Source organism: Peromyscus maniculatus, chromosome 8, assembly GCF_049852395.1.
Source record: "Peromyscus maniculatus bairdii isolate BWxNUB_F1_BW_parent chromosome 8, HU_Pman_BW_mat_3.1, whole genome shotgun sequence".
NCBI lineage: Eukaryota > Metazoa > Chordata > Mammalia > Rodentia > Cricetidae > Peromyscus > Peromyscus maniculatus.
This window is the reverse complement of record NC_134859.1, coordinates 46,057,542-46,085,357: the sequence shown is the minus strand read 5'-3', so window position 1 is coordinate 46,085,357 and position 27,816 is coordinate 46,057,542. Positions and strand designations below refer to the sequence as shown.

Below are 27,816 nucleotides of genomic sequence, written 5' to 3'. Positions count from 1 at the left end.
GGACCAGCCTTTGGCACACCTCTCTTCAGGTAAACTCCGCTGAAGGGCAACAAGATCGTCTTCTGCACTGTTTCCAGTTATTTCTGGGGCTCAGTTTGAGTCTCTGGAGGACTTCCTCTTGGACGCCTCCTGGTCACGGTCCCTCACGGAATTAAGGGGACAAAGCTCTTTTGTATCCCCTGGGTAGGGGCCAAATTCAATGACAACACTGCTATCTGGTGGGCTCTGGCCACTTTGAATTTTATTGTGACAGTAACATCCGCCATACATCTGAACATGACACACAGCTGTCCACAGGCAGTTCTCTCTCCCACCCTCAATCACCCCACCAGGTGATGCACAGTCCGTGTGTGTGTGTGTGTGGTCTCTATTCCTCTTCCCTGGGACATCCACCCTCGAAGATGGCTGAGGCCAGGTCACGAAGTCAGTGAGTACAGCACCCGAACTCTGAGCCCTGTACCTCACTACAAGGCCTGACTCCTGCCCAACTCTGCCTTCCTCAGATTGACCTGTATGCAGGAGCCCTGTTTGTTCACATCTGCCTGGGCTGGAATTTCTACCTGTCCACCATCCTTACGCTCGCCATCACAGCCCTGTACACCATCGCAGGTATGGTTCCCGAGAGCTCAGCAGGAACAAGGAGCCTGGGATACAGGCAGGGGAAGCGTTCCCACAGCATGGGGAGCCCCTGGGAGTAGCCAGTTCACAGGTGATCAGATGGGGATGGGGGGCCTGGCTAAACGCTTAGGTGCTCTGGTGCTCACCCACCCCGAAGGACAGCAGACCCACCAGGAGCTCTGGCCATGTTCATCAGGCAGCCTCCCCTGGCTCAGGGATGGGACACTTACTCCGGCAACCTTGTTCCCGGCAGGGGGTCTGGCCACTGTGATCTACACAGATGCCCTGCAGACGGTCATCATGGTGGTGGGCGCTGTCATCCTGGCAATCAAAGGTGAGGTCTGGGGACTGGGCAAGGGTGGGCTGTCCCAACACCCTGAAAAGTTCTTTAGGTTAAGCCACAGTGGATCTGCCCGCCTGCTGGCTTCCTAGGCCAATGGGCTCTGCTTCCTCCTGCCTATAGGGGCACAGTGGTGAGGTGCTGACTAGGCTCCCTCAGGGCTAGGCACGCCCCACAGAAGGCAGCTGTGCAGGCACACAATTAGCAGGACCACAAGATTGCAAGGTGTTTCATCCAGCACTTAAAGTCATGCACAGAGTCCTAGGAGGTGATGCTGTCTCCTGCCAGACGAAAGCCTGCAGGGGAGCAGGTGTGCTGGACAGGTAACACTGGTCTAGAGACAGACAGGGGAGTTCTACTGATGCCCTGGGAGGGAGAGAGCTGGGGAGGCAGGGAGGAGAGACAGGTCTTCAGGTGGGTGGCTTTAAAGGTGAGGCCTCAGCTCAGAGTCTGAGAGCCTGTGGCAGAGGCTACCCCCGGGCCTCCTCACAGATTCCCGGTGAAACACTCTGGCCTGTCTAGGCTCCTAGCGCACACCCTGCTGGGAAAGGGGACCTGGGGCGATGCCGGAAGCTGTCCTCCACCAGGTGTGCCCCTCCCAGGGTAGCAGCCCCGGTGTCTCCAGAAGCTACTGCAGGCCAGGGACCAGGCCAGGCACAGGCTGGACAGACAGGCCAGGCCTTGGCCTTGTACCACCCAACCCTGAGGTAGATAGGACGCGTTCTGGACTCCGAGGAAAGACCCTTGGCCTGGGCCCTACCTGCGAGGCTGACCATGAGGCTCGGAGGGGCCTCTGCCTCGCTTCCCTGTGTCTTGGAAGGAAAGGGCCACAACGCCAGCGGTGTCTCAGCTCTGGTGAAGTCACAGCCTTCAGAAGCCCAGGCTATGGCTTCAATACTAGATGACTCAAATACCAAGAAAACCACTTCCACCTCCTTGAAGGGCCAGCCCAAAGACTGGCAGAGAACCCCAGCCTGAGGCCAGCAGGCTTCCAGAGATTAGCCATGACTCCTGCTGGCCAAAGGACACTGTGGGCCCATGTGCAAAATGCTCATTTAATAGTTATTTTAAATACAAATAAAATACTCTATTTCACCTTTTTTTTTTTCTTTTTTTAAACCTCAGCCCTTCCTAGAGCAGGCAAGGTGAGGTAGGGACTCCAGTTTGACGCATGAAGTTATCTGGGAGATGAGGGCAATAGGGAGTCAGGGCCACCCAAACCAACCCATTCTGCCCAACCCTCCAGCTTTCAACCAGATCGGTGGTTATGAGCAGCTGGAGGCAGCATATGCCCAGGCCATCCCCTCCAGGACCATTCCCAATACCACCTGCCATCTGCCGCGAGCAGACGCCATGCACATGTTCCGGGATCCGTCCACAGGAGACCTCCCATGGACTGGGATGACCTTTGGTCTGACCATCATGGCCACCTGGTACTGGTGCACTGACCAGGTGAGCGTCAACACTGCCCACCCCCCACCTGCTGCCCTCTGGGGCGGGGCTGGGGTCCAGCTCGGCTGCTAGGGCTCCTTGTGGTCTCGGGCCCTGCGCTTAGAGTCGGATGGGGCCCACTGGCTGCCACCTGCTCTCGCCTTTAGGTGTTTCGACTGGGACAATTTTGAGTATGGGATTCCAAAGGGACTTGGATGCTCCTCGGTGGCCCTGAGCTCTGCTCGGAGGCGAGTGTTTCGGGTTGGCCTTGGACTCCCAGGATCTGGTAGCATTCGGGGTGCTGGGCCACCCTTGGGCTGCCAGTGGTGGGAGCCTGTTGTGGCTGGGCTTGCTTTCTTGGGAGAGCTCTGGGTGCCATCTGCAGCAGGCCGGTAACGGGGAGGCCCTGGGGTCCTTGAGGTAGTGCCCCCATGTCGGTGGAACTGCTGGCCCTGGAGAGACAAAGGAGAATGAGGTCTGGATGGCATGATAGGAGGGCAAAGGACCCCTGCTGCATAGACCAGGAGAGCCTCTCACCAGAGGCTTCTCAGTTTTCCCGTCTGTACTATGGAATGATTCTCCCCTTTGTGGTTCATGCCCCAGCCCATCCATGTGCAAACAGGGCTTAGATATGGACAGAGGGACCAGATAGGGTGGCTGGTGGCAGTGCCTCCATCTGAGCTGGGATTTCTGAGGAGGATGAGGTAAGTCTGACCTCTCCTGATCGTGAACCCTCCAGATGACTTCAGATAAACCACTTTCCTTCTCTGGGCATGAGGGATCAATGCCTGCCCAGGCTCTCCTGAAGGCTGTAGGCAGCCCTAGAGAAGTGGAGCAGGGGAGGGTCCTGGGATGGGCATAGGTCCACTGATCATTGGTGCCAAGAGCCCCATTCACACTAAGCCCACCACAGGATAAGTCAACAAGGCCATGGCCAGCAGCTAGTGGGGGCTGTAACTGTTTACAGAGGGTCTTATGCACACACACACACACACACACACACACACACACACACACACACATATGCCTCCCCGTGAGTCCGGCAGGGCCAGCTCCACTCACAGGCTGAACATCAAGGCCTGGAGACAGACCTGATGCCCACCAACTGGAGAAACATTTCACATAGATTTCCAGTAGTGGGAATCCATATGGGCTGGGAAGGCACAGAGGCACTGGGAGGCTGGGCCTTCATCTTCCCCTTGGTAACCTGTTGCTCTCAAGCAGGGCTGCTCTCCTCTGGGACCCCAGATGCCTGAGGTCCCCATCTGGCCTTTATCTCCTGCCCAGGCTTCTCAGGTGGCTTGAAGCAGGCGCTACACTTTTCCTTTGAGAACTGGGGGCCAATCCAGGAGGGAGAAAGGCAGCCTGGAGGGCCTGCTAGGGGAGTGGACGCCCCTAATCCCCGCCACCTCTTGTTTCCTCTCACCAGGCAGCCCAGCCCAGCCCCACATCTCTGGGTAGAATGTCATTTGGAAGCATTTCCCATGAAGGCCAATGAGTCAGCATCCATCCTGCCCTCATGGCTGGATGAGGGCAGATAAAGAGCCCAAGAGGCCTAGAGAGGGCCACCAGGGATACAGAACCTAGGTGGTCACAGCACCAGCCATGCCTCCCTGGCCTCACCTTGGGCTGGGTCTGCTGTAGGGTGCCAGGCCTTGGTATCCCAGACCCTGGGTCCCAGATGGCCTTCCCTGACACCTAAAGGTCTGACTGAACTCTACCCTGCATGCTGAACTACATGCTTCTCCCTAGCTACATGTCCACCCACAGTAAGTGACCATTTTGTCATCAGAAAACCAATAGTAGGCTGGGTGTGGTGGCGCACCCCTTTAAACCCAGCACTTGGAAGACAGAGGCAGGCAGATCTCTGTGAGTTCAAGGCCAGCCTGGTCTTCATAGGGAGTTCCAGGTCAACCAGGGTGACATAAGTGAGACCCTGTCTTAAAACTAAACCAACAAAAAAACAGAAAACAGGACAATAGCAAATGAAACATGGGCTCTGTTACGCCACCACCTCTCCCAGGCCTTACTCTGCCTGGATTTCTGTACCCAGGCGATATATATGTGTGGCAAGAGGTGGACTGTCTTCCTGTTGGTCAGCAACATCCTCCACCACAGTCATGACTATGAAAGCAGCTAAGAACTTCAGCAAGTGCATAGCAACCCAGGGCCCTGAGGAGCCAGGTGCCAAAGGGACCAGAAGCATCCTTGAAGCACTACTTGGTTGGGTGGCAGTGACCTATGTTCAGATGAGGAGACACAGCCCTGGAAGGTGAAGTGGCCCAGCCAGGGTTGAGAGTACAGGCCTCCCCAGAAGGAATGAGTAAGCTGGGTAGTGAGGGCATCCCTGTACTGTTCCCACCTGGGGCAACGGCATCTGTCACAGCGCCAGCTGCTCAGGTTGAAATAATGGAGTCACCGGGCGGTGGTGGTGCACGCCTTTAATCCCAGCACTCGGGAGGCAGAGGCAGGCGGATCTCTGTGAGTTCGAGGCCAGCCTGGTCTACAAAGCGAGTTCCAGGAAAGGTGCAAAGCTACACAGAGAAACCCTGTCTCAAAACAAAACAAAACAAAACAAAACAAAAAAAAGCAATGAAATAATGGAGTCAAATGGTCCTGTCAATGAAAGAAGAGCACAGGTTACAGGCTCAGGAAAATCGGGGCTTCTCTCTCATGCAGCTGGAGTCTCGGAACTGTGATCATTTCAGGCCAGCAGAGGGCAAGCCTCTGCCAGGGCCTCCCTGCAACACCCTCACTGTGCAGATGGGAAACAGGCCTGCAGGGAGACAGTGGGAGAAGAGGAATGGGGTCTGCTGCCCTGCACTGAAGGGGCAGTGTCAGCAGTCATATGTGAAGGAAGTGATTATTACAGCTAGTTCCTATTTGTGAGTCACAGGCGGTGACAATCAACGAGATAACACGGGAATAACACATCTCAGAGTTAGCCCTGTATAACCCTGCGAGCAAGCTGTGCCAGCAGAAGAGCAGCTCTGAACAGCGACCCACACACGCGCTACACGTGCTGGCCTCACAAGGCTGCCCGGAACCTTTGTGAAGCAAGGCTCTCTCACGGGGACACACCCCCAACCTTCCGCTTTTGCCAGAATCAAATCCAGATCTGGTCACTTATGCCTCAAATCCCATTGGGAGGCTGAGTCAGGGGGGATTGTTGTGAGTTCAAGGCCAGCATAGGTTAAATTCCAAGCCACCTTGAGCTACAGAGTAAGACAATGTCTCAAAAACAGAAGGAAAAAAAAAAAAAAGGAAAAAGTTCTAACCAGCGGCAGAATCAAACAGCAGGTGTCAAATGCCACCTATTCATGTGCCCACCCCGATTCTGCAGATCCGGAAACCAAGGTCATCAGGATTTACCTAGCAACCATCATTCCTACCGAGGTGCCTGTTTCCCTCAGGTTTAGGGCTCTGCCCTGTCATGGAGTCAATATCAACTTCTGCTCCCAGGATTTATGTGAATGTCTGTGTTCACGAGGATCTAGGAGGTGGGGTGGTGGTGGTGGGAGCCCAACACACCGAGGCCCTCTTTGGCTCTGACAATCACCAGGGGACTCATGCTTCCCTCTTGGATGGACAGAGAGACGGCTCTCTGGGATAAAGACAGCTGAAGAGGTGAGCATTCCTGCGAGTCTAGGGATAATCACATTGTGTCGCCTTACAAGGCCCGCGAAGGAGATGCTGATAAAGGCGTTCCCAAGGCTGAGACTCGTTTCTTCCCCCTCTGTACCCCAGGTCATCGTGCAGCGATCCCTGTCTGCCCGGAACCTGAACCACGCCAAGGCAGGCTCCATCCTAGCCAGCTACCTAAAGATGCTGCCCATGGGCCTGATGATCATGCCGGGCATGATCAGCCGAGCGCTGTTTCCAGGTAGGATGGGCTCTGCGGCCACACCTTCAGTGGCAGGGTACCCAAGGCTCTACGGATTTTAGTCTACAAAAGCCACAGGTAACAAAAGAGGGATCTGCTGTTGCCCAACATGGAGTGGGGAGGGGGGACTGTCCTCAGGAGCACAAAGGAATCTGCAGGGAGGTAGCTTAGACAAAGTCCAGACAAGGAGCACTTATAACTGTGACCTTGCGAGTGTAAAGGAACTTCTCTGTGACAACCGATGAGCCTTGTCTGCAAACTAGGGACTGCACCTTCTACCTGGTAGGACGCGTCAGACCCCGTGACTCTGGGCATGTGGAAATGCGTGTTTTTTAAGGTTGTTTTGGAGAAGGCCCTAGGACTGAGAGTCCCCAGCATAGCAATGGCCAGCCACATGGTCCTGTGTGGCTCCACTCTTCCCCATTCATCATCGCTCTGTGTAACAAGGGGCGTCACTGGAGCCAGGGACACAATGGCCCGGGGCAGGGCATTTTGAACTCTTGGGGTGACTGCAGAAGACCTGGGGATGAGGGACCAGACCCACCTGAGTCTGCCTGTCCACAGGGCGTTGTGCTTGCATCCTTGATGTGTCTACATTTTCTCTGCCCCGACCCTGGGCCCACAGGGTGCCACTCAGGGGACCACCAAAGGTTCCTCGGGTTACATGAGGGGCACTCAGCTGTCGTTGGGGTGGGTGGCCTGGCCCATTGGCCATCTGCTCTGAGTGACGCCTCTGGAGAGGTACTGACCGCTCCCTCACTTCAAAGTACTCGTCTGACACGGATGAGGCCACCGAGGGTCGCCGGTGGCCAGGGCCCGGGCCAGAGCTGCCTGAGAGGCTGTCCTGGTCACTGAGGGTCACGTAGTCATCATCATCTTCCTCCTCCTCCCCATCTAGCCCATTGGGGAGTCCTGTCTCCAGGCCATCAGGGTCATCCTGGGTCACAGATAACTGTCGTTGTAGTGGGTCCTGGCTTTGGCTGGTTGTCCTGGGTAGCCTGGGGTCTATCCCATTTGGGGGTGTCTCCTTTTCTGAGGTCTCCAGGGCCCAGCCAATATCGCTACCATCCTGGGCAAGTACATTTGCCACAGGGACTGTCCGGGGCTTAGGTATCGGTGCCTGTGGCTCACGGTCCCCCTGGAGGATGCCGTTCTCAGCTGGGACCACATCCTGGGAGTCCCTGGGTGCTGGGGGTGTGCAGGGTTCTGGGCAGGGGCGGGCCTCCTGGCTCTGCTTCCACAGCTGGTGCTGGGTGCTGGCATGGGCTGTGTCACGGATCTTGATGCGGTTCATCTGGTTGGGCTGAGGGTTCCAGATGTTGGGATCAATGATGTTGATGTAGCCCAGGATGTCACTGCCAGGCTCTGGGTCAGGCTCCACCCACGTGGGCAAGTACTCAAACATGTTGGCCCTCTCCAGGTTGAGCAGCCCTGGGTGGATAGGTGGTAGCAGTTCAGAGAGGTCCCCTGGGCGTTCAGCCACAGCGTGGCCCCGCAGCCCCGGGGGCCTTGTGACCTCCTGATTCTCAGAGGAAGTCTTGGCAATCTCATCCACACTCTTGGCCTTAACCAGCGCATACTTGGGGTTGACCAGCTTCTTGGCCATGGTGCCTGTGGGTACCAGGGGCACCACAGATGGTAGCACAATGGGCTCTGGCTCTGGCTCCTTCTCCATGGGGATGTCCTTGAGGCTGACACCTTGAGACATGAGGTACAGCTCCTGGAACTGCCGATCAAACATCTCTACTACCTGACCAGACAGCACAGAGATCACATTCCGGTCCGTCCTTGCAGCTGACCACGTGAAACTACAACATAAAGGCAGGGTAGGAAGTCAGGCACAGAGTACATGTGCCTCCCTGAAGCCCTAGTACCCTGATTTAGCGAGAGTCCCTGGCCCCTGAGGCCGGGGGTGTCTACAGTGTCTACTCCAGCTGGGGTTTGTCGGACTGGCCACTGGGCCCTAGGATAAAAACCTAAGTGGCACTGGGGATGAGGCACAGCTTGGGGGTGGTCAAACCCGAGTCTGGGAGCCCATGTCTAGCTCTTCCCCAGCAAACCTCTGGGGCTCCACTGGACTCATGAAGACAGAATGAGGACGCCGTTGCAGCCTCAGGTGCCAGGAACTGCCCAGCACAGTGTTGGGATCACTGGGGTCTTTGCTGTCACCAACCCCAGAGTGTCTGTGGCAAATCTGCCCTGCCTCATGGTGATGCAGAACTGGCTCTGTCCCTGAAGATGGCTCTTAGAGTGACTTCCCAGAGGGCTTGGGCAAATTCACCATGATCTAGCCCACCCTACCCCTGGGCCAGTGACTGTGTGGGATGGAACAACAGCCTGCTTGGACAAAAGTCTTCCCTGCCTGCTTCTAGAGACAGTGGGTGGACCCAGGCCGGCACACAGCTCAGCAGTTTGGGGAGCAATGAACTGGAATAACCAGCGTGTCACATGCAGGGATTAAGGGCAGAAACCGACTGGGAACCAGAGGCAACTCCTCCCCAAGTCCCGGAGGAGAATCACCTGTAGGAGCCACACACAGCCCGATCTCCATCCACAAACATGAACTTCTGGGCCAGGACACCCTTGAACTTGGTGGCTGACCGTGTGAAGAACTCTGTTCCCCCGCTGCTGCGTACCCTGAGATTCTGTGTTGGGAGACAGGGAGGCAGAATTAGACAACTACAGGCACTGCTTTCACAGGCAGAGGCGGCAGAGTGCCCGGAGCCCGGAGACCGTTTGTGGGGAATGAAGACCGGGAGTGAGGTGCAGAGAAGGGCGGCGTATCTGGGCTGTGGGGCCGGGCAAGGCGGAATGGAGAAGCTGCTGCTGAAGGCCGTGAGCCAGGATGGTCTCAGCTTGTCCCTAAGGGCACCCACAGAGTAGCATGGGGCAAGATGAGAGACCGCAGCGGCAAGGTCCATTTGGGAACTGCTGCTGTCCAGGCTGCTGTAGGTCTTGAGTGGGAGGGTTAACTTTTAGGAAAGTCCTATGGACAGCTAGGGGGCAGGTGAGGGAGGGGAGTGGAAGCAGAAGAGGCCACCCTAAGAACCCTGGGTCGCACACTCTGACACAGCCAGGGTCTTCTGGGATGACTGACCACAAACAAGCCTCTCCCCACTCCTGACAGCCCCTGTCACTGACTCTGCTGAGCAGGCTCCCTTGAAGGCACTCAGAGAGAACTCTCTCTGGAGATGGGATGAGGTCTGGCTCCAGGGACAGTCTCATAAATGGTCACCTTCAGTCCCTACCACATGGCCTGGGTGAGAGCCAGCAGGGGAACACCCTCAGAGCCCAGAGAGGAAAGAGTCCTGGCCGAAGAGAAAGTGGAACCACAAACTGCTGGCCTTCCCTTGGTCCTGAATACATAAAGGGCCTTTCTCTCTAGGGTAGCACCTCCAGAACCATCTAGGATGTGGGTGCCCCAGGACCCAGTGCTGGTACAGGTGACCCAGAGGTGAGGAAAACCTGACTGAAATCTAAGCATAAAGGTTCTGCTGAGGCTCACAGAGCAGAACAACATGCAAGGGGCCGAGGGGCCATCTGGCCTAAGAATCACCAGCGCTTTCTCACTGGCCTACTTACACGCCCCCTGTGACGGAAGTCTCGCTCCTGCCAGAGCTCTCCATTCAGACACTGGCTGGTGACACAGTCTGTGTCAGGCTGAGCTGTGACTCGCCTGTCTGTTCCCTCACCCACTCAGCGGTTCCAGGTTATTAACTGCCCACATGCTCGCTTGTTCACTGACCCCTGCTGAGGCCCCCGGTGGCAGACAAAGATGCCAGTGACGAGGATGCCGCTGTGGAGGCAGATGAGTCAAAACAACAACCTGGGATGCCCAGAAGCAGAGGAGGGGATGGAGGTAGGGGCTGGGAGGTTCCCGGGAAGGGATGACGTGGGGCAGGGTAGGGAGGAGGGTGAGCACCCCAAGGGAGGGATGCAGAGGCTGGGCAGCGGAAGAGCAGGCTGTCTGCACAGCTGGACTCGACCCTGGTGAGAGGCCCCACCCTGCTTCTGCTGTGGGCAGCAGGAGCCACAGAGTGAGCGAGAGCACAGGCTAGACCCGTAGGTCAAAAGCAGCGCCAGCCAGCACGTGGGGAGGGTGCAGGAATGAATGGGCATGCGGGAGGCAGAGAACAGGGAGGCTGGCACATACAAGGGAGGTGGCCTGAGTGAGGGCGCCACCCATGGCAGTGTCCTATCTAGTGCTTCCCATTCCCAGGCTGCCCTGGTGGCCCAGAGCACTATCCATAGAAGTCGACAGGGGTGGTCCCTGGGTGGGTCCCTGCATGATGTCCACCCAGCTGTGGGGTGAACAATTGTCTTGTTGTTGGGCCCGACCCAAAAGGCAGATAAGCCGTTTCCAGGGCCAAGCTCACTCTGGCCCCGCCTGCCCACGGCCTGCCCACAGCCAGCTCAGCAGGAAGCTGGCTAGGGCCCAGGACAATTAGCACTCGTGACTTTGTACCCAACACATTGCACACTCAGGGACCAGAGGTTGGAACAAAGACCTCAGAGGCCTTCCCCGTCACCTGTGCCAACCACAGCCTGGCTCTGTGGCATCCTGTGGCCTCACTGTCCAACACTCTGTGGGCTGGGGCCACGCGCCCCACATAGCCAACCAGCCTGCACACTTCTCTCACCGGCGTCTGTCTCTACTCACCCCAAAATTCGTCTTCATGAAGGGCCTGGAAAGTCATTACTTAGATCTTGGAGCAACTCAGCCACATGAGAGGCAGGCCTGTGTTGTGCCACGGACCTGCTGTGTGATTCTAAGCAAGCCTCTGGCCGTCTCTGGGCTCAAGTTTCCCTGTCTGCACAGTGGGGCTGGCACTGCACCCATTGGCTCACCCGCCACTGGGGCTGGGCAGCAGGCAGGGGCTTGCATCAGGCCCCCCACCCTCTGCCTCCTGTTCCTGGTAGCCTCGCCCCATGGGCCTGGCCCAGATGAGGTAATGTCTCAGGTGTCTGGGCTCGCGTGAGCAGAGGTGGAAGATCCCACAAAGCCGCATTGTCTCAGGTCCTGGGGTGCCCCTAGTTGGGGATGAGCAGGCGGGTGGAGGGTCCTTAGACTCTTTCAGCCCTCCATAAGGCACCGTGGAGTCGGGTGGGGCAGGGCAGGAAGTGGAGGTGAGTCAGGTTGCTCTGGCCCGAAGGGCTTGTGGAGGACACAGGACTGGGGTACACTATGCTGGTCTCCATCAGGCTGCCCTGGGCATTCTAGAACTCTGGTCTGTGTGACTCCAGATATGGTGCCAGACACTGACTGGGCCTCTCCATCCTCAGCTCCCTCGCCTGCAGCATGCACCTGTCGTCTACCTGGGCCACTTGCCGCTTGGGGCTTAGTGAGCTGCAGGGAGTGGTAGAAGGGATTGAGTTCCCACGGGGGATGCACTGGGGGGCACACTCTGCAGCACATCTGAGACAGCCCGGACTGTCCAGGGAAACCAGAACTGTCTGTCAGACCCACTTGGGGGCCAGCCTAGAGGGCTGAGCAAGGGAGGTAATGAATCTTTGTCTCTTGAGAGGATGTGGCCAGCCACACTCCTGACCTTGGCAGGGTGAAGGCATCAGTCAGCCATGCCTGGACCAGAGGAAGTGCAAGGAGATGAGCTGGGGTGGGAGGCAGGGCTGTAGCTTACCCTTCACCTCTTACCCTGACTCACGGACCGACATAATATTCAATGGGAAGTCCCTTGTGAGCTGGGGCTTAGGCACATGTGAGCCTACCCAGCTCCAAGCCCTGGTGTGAGTGCTGCTGGCCCTTCCCCTAGAGTGACTGACATGGTGGGCTAGCTCACTGTTGGGCTGTGCTGACACTGTGATGCTTAATAACAGCTCTACCTCTACCTACTTGATGCCAATGGTACCTGATTCACAACCAGCCCAGTGAGGTGGGCCCCTTTGGCCCCAGTTACAAGCTCCTGGTATTATGTCCTTACCCATCAGTGGTCCAGACCCAACCACAGGAGGTAGGACATGAGCTCACCCAGGAAGGGACAGGGCTGTGGTCCTGCCCACCTCCCCTTTCCTCTCCCCAATAATCCCAGCTGGCAGGGCCCAGCTTGAGCCTCTCCTGTCCCTCTTTGGCCCAGTGGGAACCTGGGCCCAGTTACGTATCCTCGCCATGTGCCTTCCCACGGCTGTCAGATGGCTGGTGTTTCCTTGCTTGTTGGCTATGCAGTCAGCTCAAGTGGCTGCTGGTTTTTCCAGTTTGCCTGCACAGGCCAAGGAGCTTTTCACGTTGCTGGGTCTTTCACAGCTCTGGCCTGGCTCCCACTGGCTCATGGGTACCTCTCAGCACTAGGGTCACCCCTAAGGATGACCTAGTCACTGCCCTGGCCCTGTGACCCTGGGAAGGGATCAGGTAAAAGGCTGGGTACTCTTTTCAAGGCCTATTTCCCAACTGTAATGTAGGGGTTCATTTCCTTACTGCCTCCAGGGCCAGCAGACTGTGGTACCAGGAGCAGCTGGGACCCCCACTTTGGAAAGGCTATTTTATGTGGGGACTGGGAACAGGGTCAGCCCTGGCACTAACAGGGTCAGCCCAGGTCTAACCACTGGCAAGAGAGGATGGCTGCTACCAGACTACTGTTTTGAGAAAACGAGAAGCCGCTTGGCACTCAGAACAGAGCTGGGGGGGGCATCAGGAGCTTTGTCCCTAACCACACACGGCCAGAGGGAAGGCATGAAGATGGGCCTATTTATCACATGAGCAATGGAGGCCAGGGCCAGGAACTACCTATGGTGTGAAGGCACTTGGTGTCTTCCCAGTCTGGTACCTGATACCCCACTGTCACAAATGTGACCCCGCCAGGGCTACCTGTAACTTGGGCCTACTGACTCTGGGGCAGGTTGGAGCAGGGCTGGGACGGGGCAGTGGGTGGCTGAGAGCAGCCCATGGTTTACCAGTGCAGGAAGTGCTCCTGAAACAGGCCCAGACCTAACCAGCCCACGGCAGGGAAGCTGGCCAGGAAGGCAGACTCTCCTCACGGTGACACCTGGCAGGGCTGTGCCCACAGGAATCTCTGACCACTTACTTACCCAGGGCTGTGGTGAGGCTGCTACAGATGAGAATTAAGAAGCTGGGGTCACTTCTTGCCCATGAAGATGTCTGCCTCCTAGGATCATGCCCTTTAGACCTGATCACCTTCCCAGAGAGAAAGCCAAGAAGGGTGGGACAGGACAGGCTACTGACTCCAGCAAGCTGCCCTCCTGCCCTGATGGTCCTGGGACAGTTGAAGGCTAATAGTGGGATGGGGCAAACCTCCCATAGCCCCCGTCCTAACCCCAGGCTGGCAGCAGCACACTTACTCAGCCTTAGTATCTGCACAGCTACCAGTCTGCAGTTTCACTGACAAGCAACTCTGGGAGCCAAGTCCCACAGTGGGCAGTGGGCAGTGGGCAGAGTCCATGTGGGCAGCACCAGAGAATTCTGAGAAACAGGTCTGCACTCTCCTTGTCAAGCCAATTTCTTATTGGCTTTTAGACACAAGTCATACCTTCCCCTAGACCTTAGTTTCCCTGTCTTTCTTGTGGGAGACTAGTCTGAACAGCTACAAGCATTGGGGTTCAGACATCCCCATAAAGCCACAGGCAGAGCCTTGTAACTACAGGGCCAAGTCCCACTGCTTCTCACTTCCTGAAGCTCAGAAAACCCCAGACTGAGGAGCCATCAAGAATTCTTTACTAAGAAGGGCCCTCAGGCACTGTGGGGCTGGGGCCTCCAAGCAGACAGCCTGGATGAGGATACCCCTTAGAACCTACAGGTCCCAGCCCTTGTCTGCCTCTATTATCAGGGTGATGGGTTGAGTGGCAGACATGTTAAGCACCATCAGACTATGGCAAACGCATGGAGTGAGGACCTTCCTGGAGCTCCTGGAGCTGCTACCAGCCCACAGAGCAGCCAAGTCCCAAGTCACCTTTTCTGAACTTCCACACAATGGCTCTTTCTGGCATGAGCTGTCTGCTACCCCAGAGCCATTTCTAGGTGCTAATTACATGCTAGGCAGGTGTGAGGCTTGGGGTCAACCTACCTGGAGACCACATGAAGAAGTCCCTGAAATTAGAGACTGGTAGCACAGCAGAGAACTCACACCCACTTGAAAGGCTCTTGTAGGGGACCTTAACAGATGCTGACAAATGACAGGTTCCAAGCCCTGCCACGGCCACCAGTCCTGTGTGATGGCCATCTGGAATCTGTGTTCTAGTCACAGGCCTCCAGCCCGGGGCACTTGGCCCTCACCTCTAGTTTACTGGCGGTGACACCAGGCAGCTGCTTTTACTGCTTCATCTGCAAACTGGGAATGACAGATCCATGCCACTTGGGTTGTCAACGGGCTTGAATAAGTTAAACTATGGAAAGTGCCTTGGACAATCACATGCTATGAGAGCACCAGCTGCTTCTCCAGACTTCTCTCTACTTCCAGGCATGTGCTGTACATCGGTACTGAACAACGGTTGGGCAAGCCACCAAATGCTAGGGGGTCTTAGTGGAAGAGCCTGGCAACACTGACTTATCTACCCATCAGATATGAGAGCCTAGAGCCTGGAGTGGTAGGCAACAAGATCCCAGACAGAGCAGAGTGCAGCTGAGGACCCAGGCCCTGGCTTTCTCCTCTCCAGCTCCCTCTCACTGTGCCTCCTTGCCCCAAAGATGTATTCTACTCTGTTCAGGCATCTCAAGTCCATTTCAACCCTGACCTAACATTAGGGTGTTTCCCATGTCTGAGCCGGATTTTGATGCCAACCAGTAGAACTGATGAGATACATTTAGGCTTGGCACAGCGAAGGCCTTCTTGGGGGTTAGAGCTCTCCAGGTGAGGTATGAGCTGCCTGTGGAGGCTGTGAGCACACACCTGTCACCAGAGGTATGCAGGCGGACAGGAAACCTATGTGGAATGGGTAACACAGTACCTGGCAGGCGCTCTGGCAGCTGGGTGAAGGCATTAGATGTGTGTTTATCTTATCTGCCTGCTGGAGGTAGTAAATATCTTATCCTTCAGGGCATTCGAGTTGTGTGACCACCTGGCAGAGAGATGCAGGATGACTGAACTCTGGTACAAGGTACTGTCTAAGAGGCAGTATGTGTGTTGACTGACGGACTGACTTCCGCCCTCCAGCTGCACAAGCAAGGGAAGAAAGACAGCTTACCTTGAGGTGGCCCAGGTGCATGCGGGCCCGCTCACACATGTGCAGGAAGTACTTGACGTTACTCTCGTCCACAATGATGTACACGGCCACCTTCCTCTTGAAGCCAGCGTCCAGCAGGTCCTTGAAGATATCTACGTCAGTGAACATGTCCATGACCACAGCTATCACCTGGGGACAGAGAAGGACAGGGTGGTTTCCCAGCCCAGCAACGGGGACAGCACCCTGCTGCTCCCAAGATGCAAGTCTGTGAAAAACCTCGCTCCAGTACTCCTCAAGGTGGACGGTGTCGGGAGGAGGGCAGAGTGCAGGAAGGCTGGTGACCTAAGAGCAGGGGCAAGGTCTCTGTCACAGCTCCACGTGTCCAGACCGGTCCTCAGGGCCTCCTTCCTCAACCAGGTTGGGATTCACTGACTGGTGCTGCCACCAGGAAGGTCCAGGGAGGCCCTGAGCGCAGCCAGGGGCTCGGCCCAAGAACGTGATTTGTGTTCTCCTGAGTCAGATTCAAAATCAGCTACACGTGCCTCTTCCTAATTCCTGGAGGTCCTGAAACAAACCAGATGTGGCCACAATGGGGAAGAGGCCAGCAGATGGCATGGCCACCAACTTGGAACCTTCCTTGAATCCTGATCTGCTGTGAACTCCAGCAGGATGCCTATCTGGACCAGACAGGACCCACATCAGCATACGCTCTGCCTGTCACTTGCCAACACCTATGCCCACCACAAGGGACTTCCACTCTCCTGAACCTGACTAAGGTTGGGGCTGCAGAGGTCAAAGTGTATCCACACCTGGCCCACCCCAGCAACCACCTGCCTCAGTTCCCTGCCAACCACAGCGCTGGAGCAGGACTCACAGTGTGAGACTTGGCCCCCAGTAGAGCATGGTAATAGTTAGACCAGTGATGTTCCCAACTCAGCGGCCCGCTCCCTACCCTGCCCCTTCCTTACTGGCTGCCAGTGCCTGGAGCGCTGGGACAGTGGGGCTGGAACCCACACTGAACCACCTGAGAGCTGAGCTCATGAACGTAGCTCAGCATCGTCCTTCACGGAGATCTGCACACGCAGGGTGACAAGAAGCTACCAGGAGCCTGCTGGGGACGTGTCTGCACGCCCACAGTGAGCTCATCAGGCTAGCCCCTGCAGGCCCATCTGGGCTCCTCCCGAGCCTCTGGCCCCTGCTGATGCCTGCTGCTCATCTGGCACAAAAGTCTAAACTTCAACAAAAGGAAGCCCTGGGCCTGCCCTGCAGTGAACTTGCTGAGTGACTCTCCTCCGTTAAACCCTAAACAACTCAGCAAAACAGGCTCCATTCATGAGAAGCAACCACACTCAGGGCAATGCACGTCAAAGACCCCAATCCAAGGGGGCTTCTCAGGGGTGCCCACACACTGCCTTCTCCCCAGGCAGCCTTGCCTGTGACAGCCCCGCTCCAACCTCTCAGGAACAGCAAGGTGAGATACCAGCACATCGTTGAGCAAACCGAGGCTGGTGAAGTCATGAGGCAAGTTGGAGCAGAGTAAATACTGCCCACTCCCAGATGAGCAGGGCTGTTGTCTGGCCCTCCTTTGACCCCGTGGTCCAGGGCCTGAGGGTGCTCATCTGCTCAGAATGAAGGGGGAAAGGAGGCTGAGCCCTAGGGACCCCTGAGTCTTCAGAGGAGAGCCACTCACCATCTCTTGGGGCTTGTCTGGAGGTAGAGTGGGCACAGGGCTGACCCTGGCAGGGGTAAGCTGGAGGACAGGGCCAGCACTAGATGAGGAAGCCCTTTCCATCACAGAGTGGGAGAGGTGAGATGAGACGGGGGACCTGAGAGCTTCCTACCCAGCGTGTGCTTGGCAAAAGCCAGAGACTGCCAGGGAAGCCTGCCAGCAGGTGGGCTCCCAATGACCTCGGCAGACTGACCGACTCTGTGTGTGTGTGTGTGTGTGTGTGTGTGTGTGTGTGTGTGTGTGTGTGTGTGTGTGTGTTGAGGGGTCTGCTGCAAGGATCCCCTTGCCTGAGATCCCACAGACTGTAAGCCACTCTACCCATGATGTCCCCTTGGTTAGACTACTCCTGAGCAGGCAAAACAGTTTCACGTACTGCCCTGGAAAGAGGTCTGACCTGGCTGACACAATGCTCCCTGGAGGCTCTCCAGTCCACTGCACCCCAGATCCGTCATGGCTGGCTCCAAGCTGTGGGCATCATAGCAGATTGAGATGTGCCCCAGCAGGACAGGGGACTTGATCCAGGAATTACAGGCTGCCAAGATGGACTTGTTGGGACCTATGTCTCCAGGTGGATCCCTGACAGGGTCCCATGGCTGGCTGGCTCTCTTTAGGTGTTGGATTCTATTCCTAGGATGGTGAAACAAAGACTAAACAGCTATCAGCTAATACTGGGAGGGGAGGACTGCCCGATGCTCCTGGGATCTGGGGTGATACTAGAGGTGAGGGCTGCCTGGTGCTCCTAGGATCTGAGGTGATGCTGGAGGGGAGGACTGCCTGGTGCTCCTGGGGTCTGAGGTGATGCTGGAGGGGAGGACTGCCCGGTGCTCCTGGGGTCTGAGCTGATGCTGGAGGGGAGGACTGCCTGGTGCTCCTGGGGTCTGAGCTGATGCTGGAGGGGAGGACTGCCCGGTGCTCCTGGGGTCTGAGCTGATGCTGGAGGGGAGGACTGCCCGGTGCTCCTGGGGTCTGAGCTGATGCTGGAGGGGAGGACTGCCCGGTGCTCCTGGGGTCTGAGCTGATGCTGGAGGGGAGGACTGCCCGGTGCTCCTGGGATCTGAGGTGATACTAGAGGGGAGGACTGCCTGGTGCTCCTGGGATCTGGGATGATGCTGGAGGGGAGGACTGCCCGGTGCTCCTGGGGTCTGAGCTGATGCTGGAGGGGAGGACTGCCCGGTGCTCCTGGGGTCTGAGCTGATGCTGGAGGGGAGGACTGCCCGGTGCTCCTGGGATCTGAGGTGATACTAGAGGGGAGGACTGCCTGGTGCTCCTGGGATCTGGGATGATGCTGGAGGGGAGGACTGCCCGGTGCTCCTGGGATCTGGGGTGATGCTGGAGGGGAGGACTGCCTGGTGCTCCTGGGGTCTGAGCTGATGCTGGAGGGGAGGACTGCCCGGTGCTCCTGGGATCTGAGGTGATACTAGAGGGGAGGACTGCCTGGTGCTCCTGGGATCTGGGATGATGCTGGAGGGGAGGACTGCCCGGTGCTCCTGGGGTCTGAGCTGATGCTGGAGGGGAGGACTGCCCGGTGCTTCCAGCGTCTGAGGTAATGTTGGAAATGGAGGTGCTCACAGTGCTCTGGTATGTGAGGTAATGCTAGGAGAAGGCTTCTCACTACCGTCCAGCAACCTCACATCTTAGTCTGCCCATGGTCAGGCCACAGACGTTCCCTGAGAGCTCTTGGGACGTGTTAGGATTTACTGGCTTTGTAGATGGGCTGTGGAGGCAGTCAGTGAGAGAGGCTGAAACAAGTCTGCCCCTGCCTTGTACCCCTCCTCCCAGCGTGGGATGTCTAGGGCTCCAGCTCCTGACACCAAGGCCATTACCTCTAGGATCCTCACAAATGCTGCAACCAGCAACTTTCCCTCCCATTCACAGGAGAGGGCACTGAAGCACTGTGCCTCAGCACCACTGTGTGGATGGCCTAGCTCATCTTGTCAAGGGGTGTCATCACTGGGCAGTTCTCATCTATCACTGAGACAGGCAGGGTGGCCCAGAGCTCCTGCAGCATTCAAGGCCTGGTAACTGCCATCTCCCGCCTTAGGTCCCTCAGTTTCCACATCTATGAAATGGAATGGTAGACACAGCAGCTTCTTCTAGGCCCCTCGTGTCTCTAAATCTCACCCAGTAGAGTAAAGCGTCCTCATGGGACAGTGGATGGACAGGTTTTCCCACAAGCACCAGAGAGGAAGGGCAGGTGAGGCAGCCGGCTGGTCTGAACATAATTGAAAACTACTGGGGTACTGGCCCAGCTTCTGACACACCTCTCCTGAGAATACTGACCTCACTGGTTCCTCTCCCCAAAAACATCCTGTCTTGAGCATTGACACAGGCCGTCTCCAAGGCCACTGGAGAGCTGTTCAGGGCCCCTCAAGCAGTCAGCTGGCAGCGGGGCATCTCACTCATGGAAGGAAACATCCAAGGCTGGAAAAAGCCCCGAATGGGCAGCTAAAGCAACAGATGGTCCTCACACAGGACCACAGGAGGCTCACGTCTCCCTAGCTAGGGTAGAAGCCCTCCTGACACATGGGGCCTGTGGACAGTTCACAAAAGGACGCTGCCTGGGTAGTGAGCAGGAAGTCCAGGACCAAGTATAGGCAAACCTCTGCAAAGAGCCATGTGTAAACGGCTCGGTTCCCTACTCCAAATGCTTGGCAGACAAGTGGCATGGATGGCAGGGAATGCACCTGTATTCCAGAAGTGGTGAAGCTGTCAGGGGCTTGGTGTGGCCAGTGGGCCAGTGGGCCTGCTCCTATCCTAAAGTCTACTCTGTGCCTTCCTAACAAGGTTTAGGAGCAAGACTTCCAGCGTTCAGCCGGGGCCTGGTACAGCACGGACAGAGGCTTGTCTGTCATGCTGAGGACGTGGGTTCCATCCACAGCTACACCCCACCCCCCAAAAGTGTTTGTTTCTAAGAAACTTCCCTGTGTTCTACAACGAAGCTCTAAAGAATTTTAAGAAACACACACCAGAGTCTACAACAGAAAATCCATTGTTTCTGGTACGCATTAGAGAATTTCTATACAGAGAAATGGGAAAATAAGACTCGCTGAAGGGGCAGGGTGAGGCAGCACACACCTTTAACCCCAGCACTCAGGAGGCAGAGGCAGGAGGATCTCTGTGAGTTCGAGGCCAGCCTGGGCTACCAAATGAGCTCCAGGAAAGGCGCAAAGCTATGCAGAGAAACCCTGTCTCAAAAAACAAAAACAAAAACAAAAACAAAAAAAACCCACAGAGTGAGTTCCAGGACAGCCAGGACTGTGCAGAGAGACCCTGCCAAAATAAGTAAGTAAAGGTATGGAAGAATAAAAAAAAATCTAACACGAAATGAAAATATATGCTGGGTGGCATTAATGATTAGGTATCATGGGAGAATAATGAAGTTGAAGGCAGAGCGGCACCCAGTATCCGAATGTCACACAGGGAGAGACTGAAGAAACAGCATGCCATCAGCACCCGTGGTTAGCTTCTGGATGTCTAACAGATGAGAGCTGGGGCCTCAGCGGACTGCTGGGGGTGGAGCGCGGGATTAGAAACACACGTGACTAAACAACCACTCAACTCTGCTTCTCCACTTGATAAGAATGGAAGTCCACAGACTCAATGACACACACAGAAGAGACGGGAGGAAAATTGCTGAAACGCCCAGAACCGAATCACTCGAAGTCAGCACAATGGAACCTGAAGAAAAGCCAGAAGGAAAACGGACCAGTGCACGTGGGGGAATGGAGCCAGGCCGACGTCACACCAGAGTCAGCGAGAGAAGAGGCAAGCACTACGTGAAAACAAACTGTCCCACGAGAAGCAGACAGCCGGGGAAGATAACGTTCAGAATCGAGGATAAGGTGAAAACTGACGCACAACGCTGCGTGAGTTCTTTCCTGGCAGGGGTGCACTGCAGCGATCCCCCCCTTGTGTAGATGAAGAAACAGGCCGGGCACTGCAGCCAACTCCACAGTGGGCCCAGATGTCTCCCTCTCAGTCAAGGCACAGAGTGGAGACAGGAGAAGGCCTTCCCTGCCCTGTCTTGTGTCCCAGTAGTAGAGCGGGACTCTAGTGGAGCGGTCTGATCCAAGCCACAGGAAGAAGAGCAGGCCACCGACATTCACATGGAGGGAACCAGAGTGTTGCACTTCCCCAGAGACACAGTCACAGCGCAGGGCTGCACACTCCTCCCACGGTCAGAACCATGTATCTTTCCTAGCTCTGACTCCACGCCACCATCTCCAGAGCCCACCTTATCCTGAAACAGCCCTGCCTCAGCCTGTCCAGCCCTGTCCTGCCCTACTTCCCCACTCCGACACTCAGTTTCTCTATGAAGAGAGGATGGACCTCCACGTACCTCCCTCTCCGCTCTGAACCCCGGCTGCTGCTTGGGAACATGCCGCCTATTAGAAGGAAGCCTCATTAAAGCCAATTAGAGGATGGCTGCAGCCAGCAAGTCACAGGCAAGAAGCCGTGCTGGTCACTCCACAGGCTCTGCTGAGGGGTGTGGGGGTTGTTCTGAGACTCCCTGCACCCCAGGAAGACCAGCCTTCTCTCCCTCCCCGGGGTTCAGTGAAGCTGGAAACAAGGTTGTAAAGCCATGGAGGGGACACTGACAGGACCTGCCGTGTGGCTCTTGGTGACTGTGAAGATGGGGGGAGTGAAGGAAGAGGCCTGGCATTCCCTGGATGCAGCTTGGCACCACATAGCACACCAAGGAACAACCCACGCTCTCTTAGGGTCATTGAAATCTCTCCTGGACTTTGACAAGCAGCTGTCAGTCTTAGCGAGGTCGGCCCAGTACAGAAGTGAGGAACTCTCAGGAGTTGCCAGAGACAAGACAGAATGGGGATTGGACCTGAGCCTGCCTCACACTGAAGTCAGTCCTCCCCATGTCCCACAAGGAGTGTACCCTGGAAGGTACCAGCCTGTCTGGGGGCCTGTCCAGTTGGGGTCAGCTGTGAACCCTAGTAGTGGCCAAGTGGCAGGCAATCTAGGGCCTCTCTCAGCCCATAGGGTGACATTCAGTTTCAAGGTGACCTTTCAAACTACCATGACCAAGAGCTCCATGGAACCCAGTCCAGGCCCAGCCATACCAAAGACCCAAAGCTCCATTCTATGCTTTGGTCTCATCTGTGATATAAGCAGGTGGCAGGGTCCCATCCTGGGATGGCAGATGGGCTCCTTCCAGGCAGAGCACATCTCAGTTCTCCATTAAGATGCAGGTTCTTGCCATGGGGTGGGGAGCCTTGGAGAAGTCTGGAGCCAACACCTGGGATTACGCTATCTGATGGCTCCCACCCCAACAGGTGCGGCCTGGCCCACGGCGGGAGCTGCCCCAGCAGGCAGCAGGCAGCTCCTGGCCCACAGAAGCCTCTGTGTTGGGGGCTATTTTGGTGCAGTCATGTGCCACGGGATAAATAGGACACATCCTGGGGCATGCACTGTGCGATGCTGTCTGCAGACGTCAGTGTGCTCACAGACTTGGACAGCAGCGAAAGCACTAGATGGCATACCTGCCCTTCCGATACTGTGGAGAGCATGCAGGCCAGGGTTGACTGAACCTTCACGATGTAGTGCGGGGCTAGCCTGTGGTGCAGAGGGATATGGTCCCCAGGGGGGCTGGACATAGCTGTGGCTCCCCATTTCAGGCCCAACATGGTCAGCTTTCCTCCACCTCTGGCAGCCCAGTGTTCCGCACAGAGCCTCCAGTTCTCAGTTCTGAGGCTCTGGGCAAGTTGCTCGTCCTCTCTGAGCCCCACCAAACCTTGGATTCTTTCTGTGGACAATGGAGGCAACACCTACTTTATGGAGCTGTAGCAAGGATTACACAGAGCAGGTAAAGTGCCTGTTCAGCACTTGGCATATAGTTGGTATTTAATAAATGCCTCATTAGGCTGCCTTTATTCTCCTGGAGCCAAGTGGCAGGCCAGGACTCCAGAGTGTGAAGGCAGAGATCTGACAGGAAAGATGTGGGGTCAATCGGGCGTCATGAAACTTGGCTCCACTTTCTTCCTGCTGTGTGGCCCTGGGCAAGAAACACAACTTCTCTGGGTCTCCATTCCTAAGCCCCGGCTGGAAGACATAAATCTGGGCCTAGCTGAAGGCTGGCGCCTGACGCCCCAGCTTCCTTCTGTGTCCTCCACAGTAACTTGGGGAAGATATGACTGGGGCTGGTAAGGGGACCTAGGGGTTAGTCCTTGTTGGGGGGGGGCACTAGGATCTGCTGGAAGATCCTCTGACTGAGGCCCAACTCCACCCAGCCTCACCCTCTGGAGGCCACACTTGCTCTCATCCCTGGCAGGCGTGATGCTACAGGCCTCTGGTATGCGGCTGGAGCCCAGGGGAGGTTCCACCCTAAGGCTGGGAGAGGGGTGGGGGAGGGCAGGCAGGGGCTGCCCCAGAGGGGAGCTCACTGAACAACTGGACAGCCTAAGCGGGTAGCTCAGGGCCATACGACCAAAAAAGTATGATGTGGGCCCCCCCACTGTTCCCTGTTCCAGATGAGTCTAGGATCCTGGGCAGCAGGTGGCAGGACCCAAGGGACCCTCCACAGTCTTCAATGCCTGTGCCCACTTCACAGACAGAATGGCCAAGGCCTAGGAAGGAGGAGCCAGGGCTGGTCCACTCTCACAGGGAGGCAGCACCGGCTCCCTTCCTAGTCAGACCATTTCAGTCTTCAGGGAAGGGAGGATGCAGCAGAGTAATCCTGACAGGAACATGGCCACTAGGGGTGGCTGAGGTGGCGTGAGCTGAGTGTGTGCTGTGTCATTTCCTTGCCCCAGGGTCTGTCAGTTGTGCTGACTCCTGGCCGGGTGACTCAGTGCCAGCCGCCATGCTGCAGAAGCCCCCATGGCAAAGGGCTAGTCAGCAAGAGCCCCGTTCCACCCCGAGAGGGCTGGGGTTCCCCTAGCACTGGCAGAGGGTGAAAAGGGGGGGTGGGTGAGAGGGGTCAGAGGTGACTCAGGGAGAGAGATAAGACAGAGGAGCTCCCACAGGGAGGAGCAAGGGGAGGGCGGGCAAAGCGCTCTGTCAGCATCCACTGGCGTCTGGGCCTGCCCCAGGAGGCTGGGCAGCAGCAGCAAGGGGGTAAAGCCTCAGGCCACCTAGGTCAGCTGCCTCTCCCTGCCAGTCACCGCTCTGCCACCAGGTACCACGCCAGGGGAGGTCCTGGAATACAACAGGTCTAAGTGATCTTGGGCAGGGACGACTCATCGGTCTGGCCTCAGTTTCTACTCGAGAAGAAAAAAAAAAAAAAAGAGGCAGATAACACTACCCGAGATTATAAAGTGCCTGTACTCCACCGAAGCTATGATTACAGTCTTCCCACGTACTGTGTGGGCCACTGGACAGAGATGGGGAACAGGGACTCACACAGGTCCATAGGGGAGGGGCTGGCACAAGACAGCACAGTGGGGCTGTGAACAAATCCTTGATCTCTGTAAGATGGGCAAGCCTCAGTCAACTCTGAGGACCCTCAGGGACTCCCTGCCGTGGGGAACAGGCTCCAAGTGTAGGAAGCAGAGGGCAATGCCTCTCTATGGTAGGAAGTCACCCACTATCATGTCACACTAAGGTCAATGTCTTCCTGGCTGTCACCCTCGACAGGTGTCATCAATAACCTTGGAGAAGTGGGACTGGGGGAATATGAAGCTATAGGTCTGCGGGGGTGGGGTGGGTACATCTCAGCTGTGGTCACAAGGATGTGGACAGGAAGCCCTGAGGGTACCGTCTGGCCCCAGGCACCCCTATCTGTCCCTATCACTGGTTAGCCCAGTGTCATTCTGTCTGTACAAGATTAGAGCCTGTGGCTGTTCCCAGGCACAGGGAGTTGGGAAGGGGCAGCCGCCTCCTACCTGCAGTGAGAGCGCTCAGCACAGCAGGTCAGGCCCCATTCAGAGTCTTTATTCTCCTCTCAAGGGCTCTGCAGCAAGCGGGAGTCACCCCAGGCCCTTTTGGGGGCAACGGATTTCCAACTATAGTCAGGTGTCTAGAGGATTATTCAGTCCTTCCTCATTCCTGCTACCCAATACTCCATCATCACAATGGCCAGAGATGCAGCTGGTCCCTGCAGACTAGAAGCCCTCAGCTACTGGCCCTGTGGAGAGAGCCTCCACCCTGTGGGAAACAGCCAGGCCACCTTCTCAGCTACTGACCCACTTCTGGTCTCTCTGCCCAAGAGCTCCCCAGGCCCTGCCGGCAGGGCAGTCCCCAGGGTCAACATCTGGCCTTGTATACTGACTGCCCCATTCCGGACCTGAACGGGGAAGGGAGTCAGACCCAGCTAGGAACACTCTCACTACCGCCAGACCTGCTCCAGATACAACAGTTGGCTGAATTACCTTGCCTGTCAAATCAGGCACGCCTCCTCTCACAGTCCCGGCCACCCAGTTATGGTTTGGCCGTGTGTCCAAGCAGTGCACACTGCTTCTCAAGAGGTGTGTCAGTGTGTCGGTATGGAGCAGTCACCCACAGCCAGTGCACTGGGCAGCCCAGGGTATCCAGACACGGCCCGAGAAGCCTCCTAATGACAGACCACAACCCGAGTAGACACCGTCACCTCTCCCACCGGTGAGAACCTTCAACAGGTGGCACCCTGTTCATTCAGACCCTCGGGCCTGGACAGCAGCTGCTACTGCATGCTGCACTCAGAAAGCAGCTCACAGCCGGCCACTCAGCAGTTAGGAAGCAGGCAGGTTTTCTCAGGGCCCCAGACCAGCCTCCCGGCCTCTCCCCGAGATCCCTTCCAGCAAGCTCATGCACAGTGTGCAGGCGTCTATCTTCCAGCCGATCTGAGGCAAGGCAAGGGAGAGTGGGCGAGAGAGAAAGCCCAGATTCCTCCCACCGGACTCGTGCATGGCATTCCAGGAGCTCAGATGCACTCGAGCAGGACACGGAAGCCCCTTTGAGCCTGGCAGCCCAGTACCACCTGCTAGAGGAGGTGAGCATTCGGCTGCCGCCGCCCGCAGAAGGGGGCAACCAAGAGGCCACCCAGTGGTCCCCGAGCCGTCTGGGGTCCCCATGCGTGCCGGCTGAACGGGGGCCCCCGCCTTGGCGCCTCACCTTCTGCGCCTGGCTGACCATCTTGCGCACCACTTCCTTGATGTGCGGCTGTCCGTCGATGGGCGGCTGCATGTAGACGCTGGCCCGGGTCACACCTCTGTAGGCGATGGTGTCAGGCCAGCCCAGGTCCAGCTGCGGGATGGAGCGGTCCGACTTCTGGGGCCAGTACTCCAGCGAGGGCAGCGGCTCGGCCGTGGCTGGGGGCCCTCCCGCCGCGCTGGCATCCTCGCTGGCGTCCGCGCCGCCTCCTCCTCCTCCTTCTCCTCCGTTGTCCTGGAGCTCGGGGCGGCGGCCCGAGCCCCGCGGGTCCTCGGAGCCCGGGTCGTAGACCTCGATGGTCTCCACGATGCGCGCGAGCTCCAGCTCCGACAGGAAGTCGCGGATGTTCTCGCGCTTCAGCACCTCGTAGAAGGCGTCGCGGCCGCGGGCCACCAGGGCCTCCAGGGCCAGCCGCTGCTCCTCGCTGTAGAAGAACTCGGGCTTCGACTCGCTGGAACGCCAGTTCACGTGGTTGTCGTCCAGACACTGCACCTGGGAGAAGGCCATGGCGGCCCTCGCTGTGGGAACGCGGCCCGACGGGCACCGCGCTCTCGTGCTTCGCGGCCTCGGCGCCTCTGCGACCCGCACCTGAGGGAACCAGCAAAAGACCACGGACCCGGTCAGAGGACCGGGGTGGGCGGGGCGCTGTGAGTGGGCGGGGCGCGGTGGGGGTGGGCGGGGCGTGGGGCGCGGTGGGCGGGGCGTGGGGAGGGAGCCGGACCGTCCAGGGCCGCGGTTCGCCTCTCTGCGTCTCGGAATCCGCCTGAGGTTCGCGGAGCTCTGGGAATAAGCTGGAGCTGCCCGGGAACCCCGCCCCAGTTTGGAGTAAAAGCAACGGCGCAAGCCCGGGTCGGGCTTCGGGAAGGACGGATCGCAAACCCGGAGGCCTGCCTGGAAGAAGGGAGTCGCTTACCGAGCAGGTGGCGCCGTACAGAGGGGGCGACCCGAGGAACCACAGGCGGCCGGTGGTGGTGGTGGTGGTGGTGGTGGTGGCAGCGGGCAGGACTGCCGGTGACTAAGGGCGGTCCCGCCCATCCCCTCCGCCCTCACCTGGGGTCACGTGCGGCCCCGGGGGCGGGGCCGGAAGCTGATTCATCTCCCCCAGACAGGGCAAAGCTGGACGGTTTGCTGCCTCGGGGCCGCACAGAAGCCTTCCACCGCCCCCAGTTCTGCTGGCGATCCTGGTCCAGCCCTAGCCCAGTTCTGTCTTCCCCCTGCTGGGATGCTCAGCTGTCCAGTTGTAGAGAAAGGGTTGGGTCATGGGCTGCGGCCCCCCTCCATCTGCTTCCACACTCTTGATGTGTGCAGAGCAGAGGTATAGATTAGTCCTTAGCTCTACTCTCTGCTGAGATCCCCACCTGTCATGACCTGGTGCACACCTCGTGCCTAAGCCCTGTGGCAGGGAAGGGTGGAGTGGACCCGGCTGTGCTCAGACCCAGCTCTTGGCTAGGTGTCCCCCAGCAATGGAGAACAGTTGGGTCCACATCTGAGGGCAGGGTGTCAAGTGCGAGTTGGCAAAACCCAGTAAGCCTTGCAGATAAATGGCTCCTTCCCATTTTAGCTTTTAGCTCCAGGGCACCAAGGCAATCCTGCTCTGTCTTC

The 27,816-nt window shown here is 57.3% G+C and overlaps 2 protein-coding genes across 3 annotated transcripts in view; one reads left to right on the top strand and one right to left on the bottom strand.

Annotated features, from left to right (window-relative positions):
• The window catches only part of Slc5a10 (solute carrier family 5 member 10), a 52,231-nt gene that overhangs the window by 15,127 nt on the left and 9,288 nt on the right, over positions 1-27,816 (top strand). The window contains exons 7-10 of the mRNA XM_015992429.3: positions 504-609; positions 872-952; positions 2,205-2,410; positions 6,137-6,272. Coding sequence (XP_015847915.1) covers positions 504-609; positions 872-952; positions 2,205-2,410; positions 6,137-6,272 — 529 coding nt within the window. The remainder of the gene's footprint in view (positions 1-503; positions 610-871; positions 953-2,204; positions 2,411-6,136; positions 6,273-27,816) is intronic.
• Fam83g (family with sequence similarity 83 member G) lies at positions 215-27,293 on the bottom strand. Of its 2 annotated transcripts, XM_006973568.4 has the most exons (6): positions 27,128-27,293; positions 26,176-26,802; positions 15,423-15,590; positions 8,793-8,917; positions 6,817-8,080; positions 215-2,841 (listed from the first exon to the last, which is right to left on the bottom strand). In XM_006973568.4, exons 2-6 carry the CDS (start codon positions 26,719-26,721, stop codon positions 2,479-2,481), a joined length of 2,466 nt encoding a protein of 821 aa, XP_006973630.1. In that variant the 5' UTR covers positions 26,722-26,802; positions 27,128-27,293; the 3' UTR covers positions 215-2,478. The 2 variants fall into 2 exon arrangements, with proteins under 2 accessions (XP_006973630.1, XP_042140094.1); XM_042284160.2 differs by lacking the exon at positions 27,128-27,293 and having other exon boundaries at positions 26,176-26,813.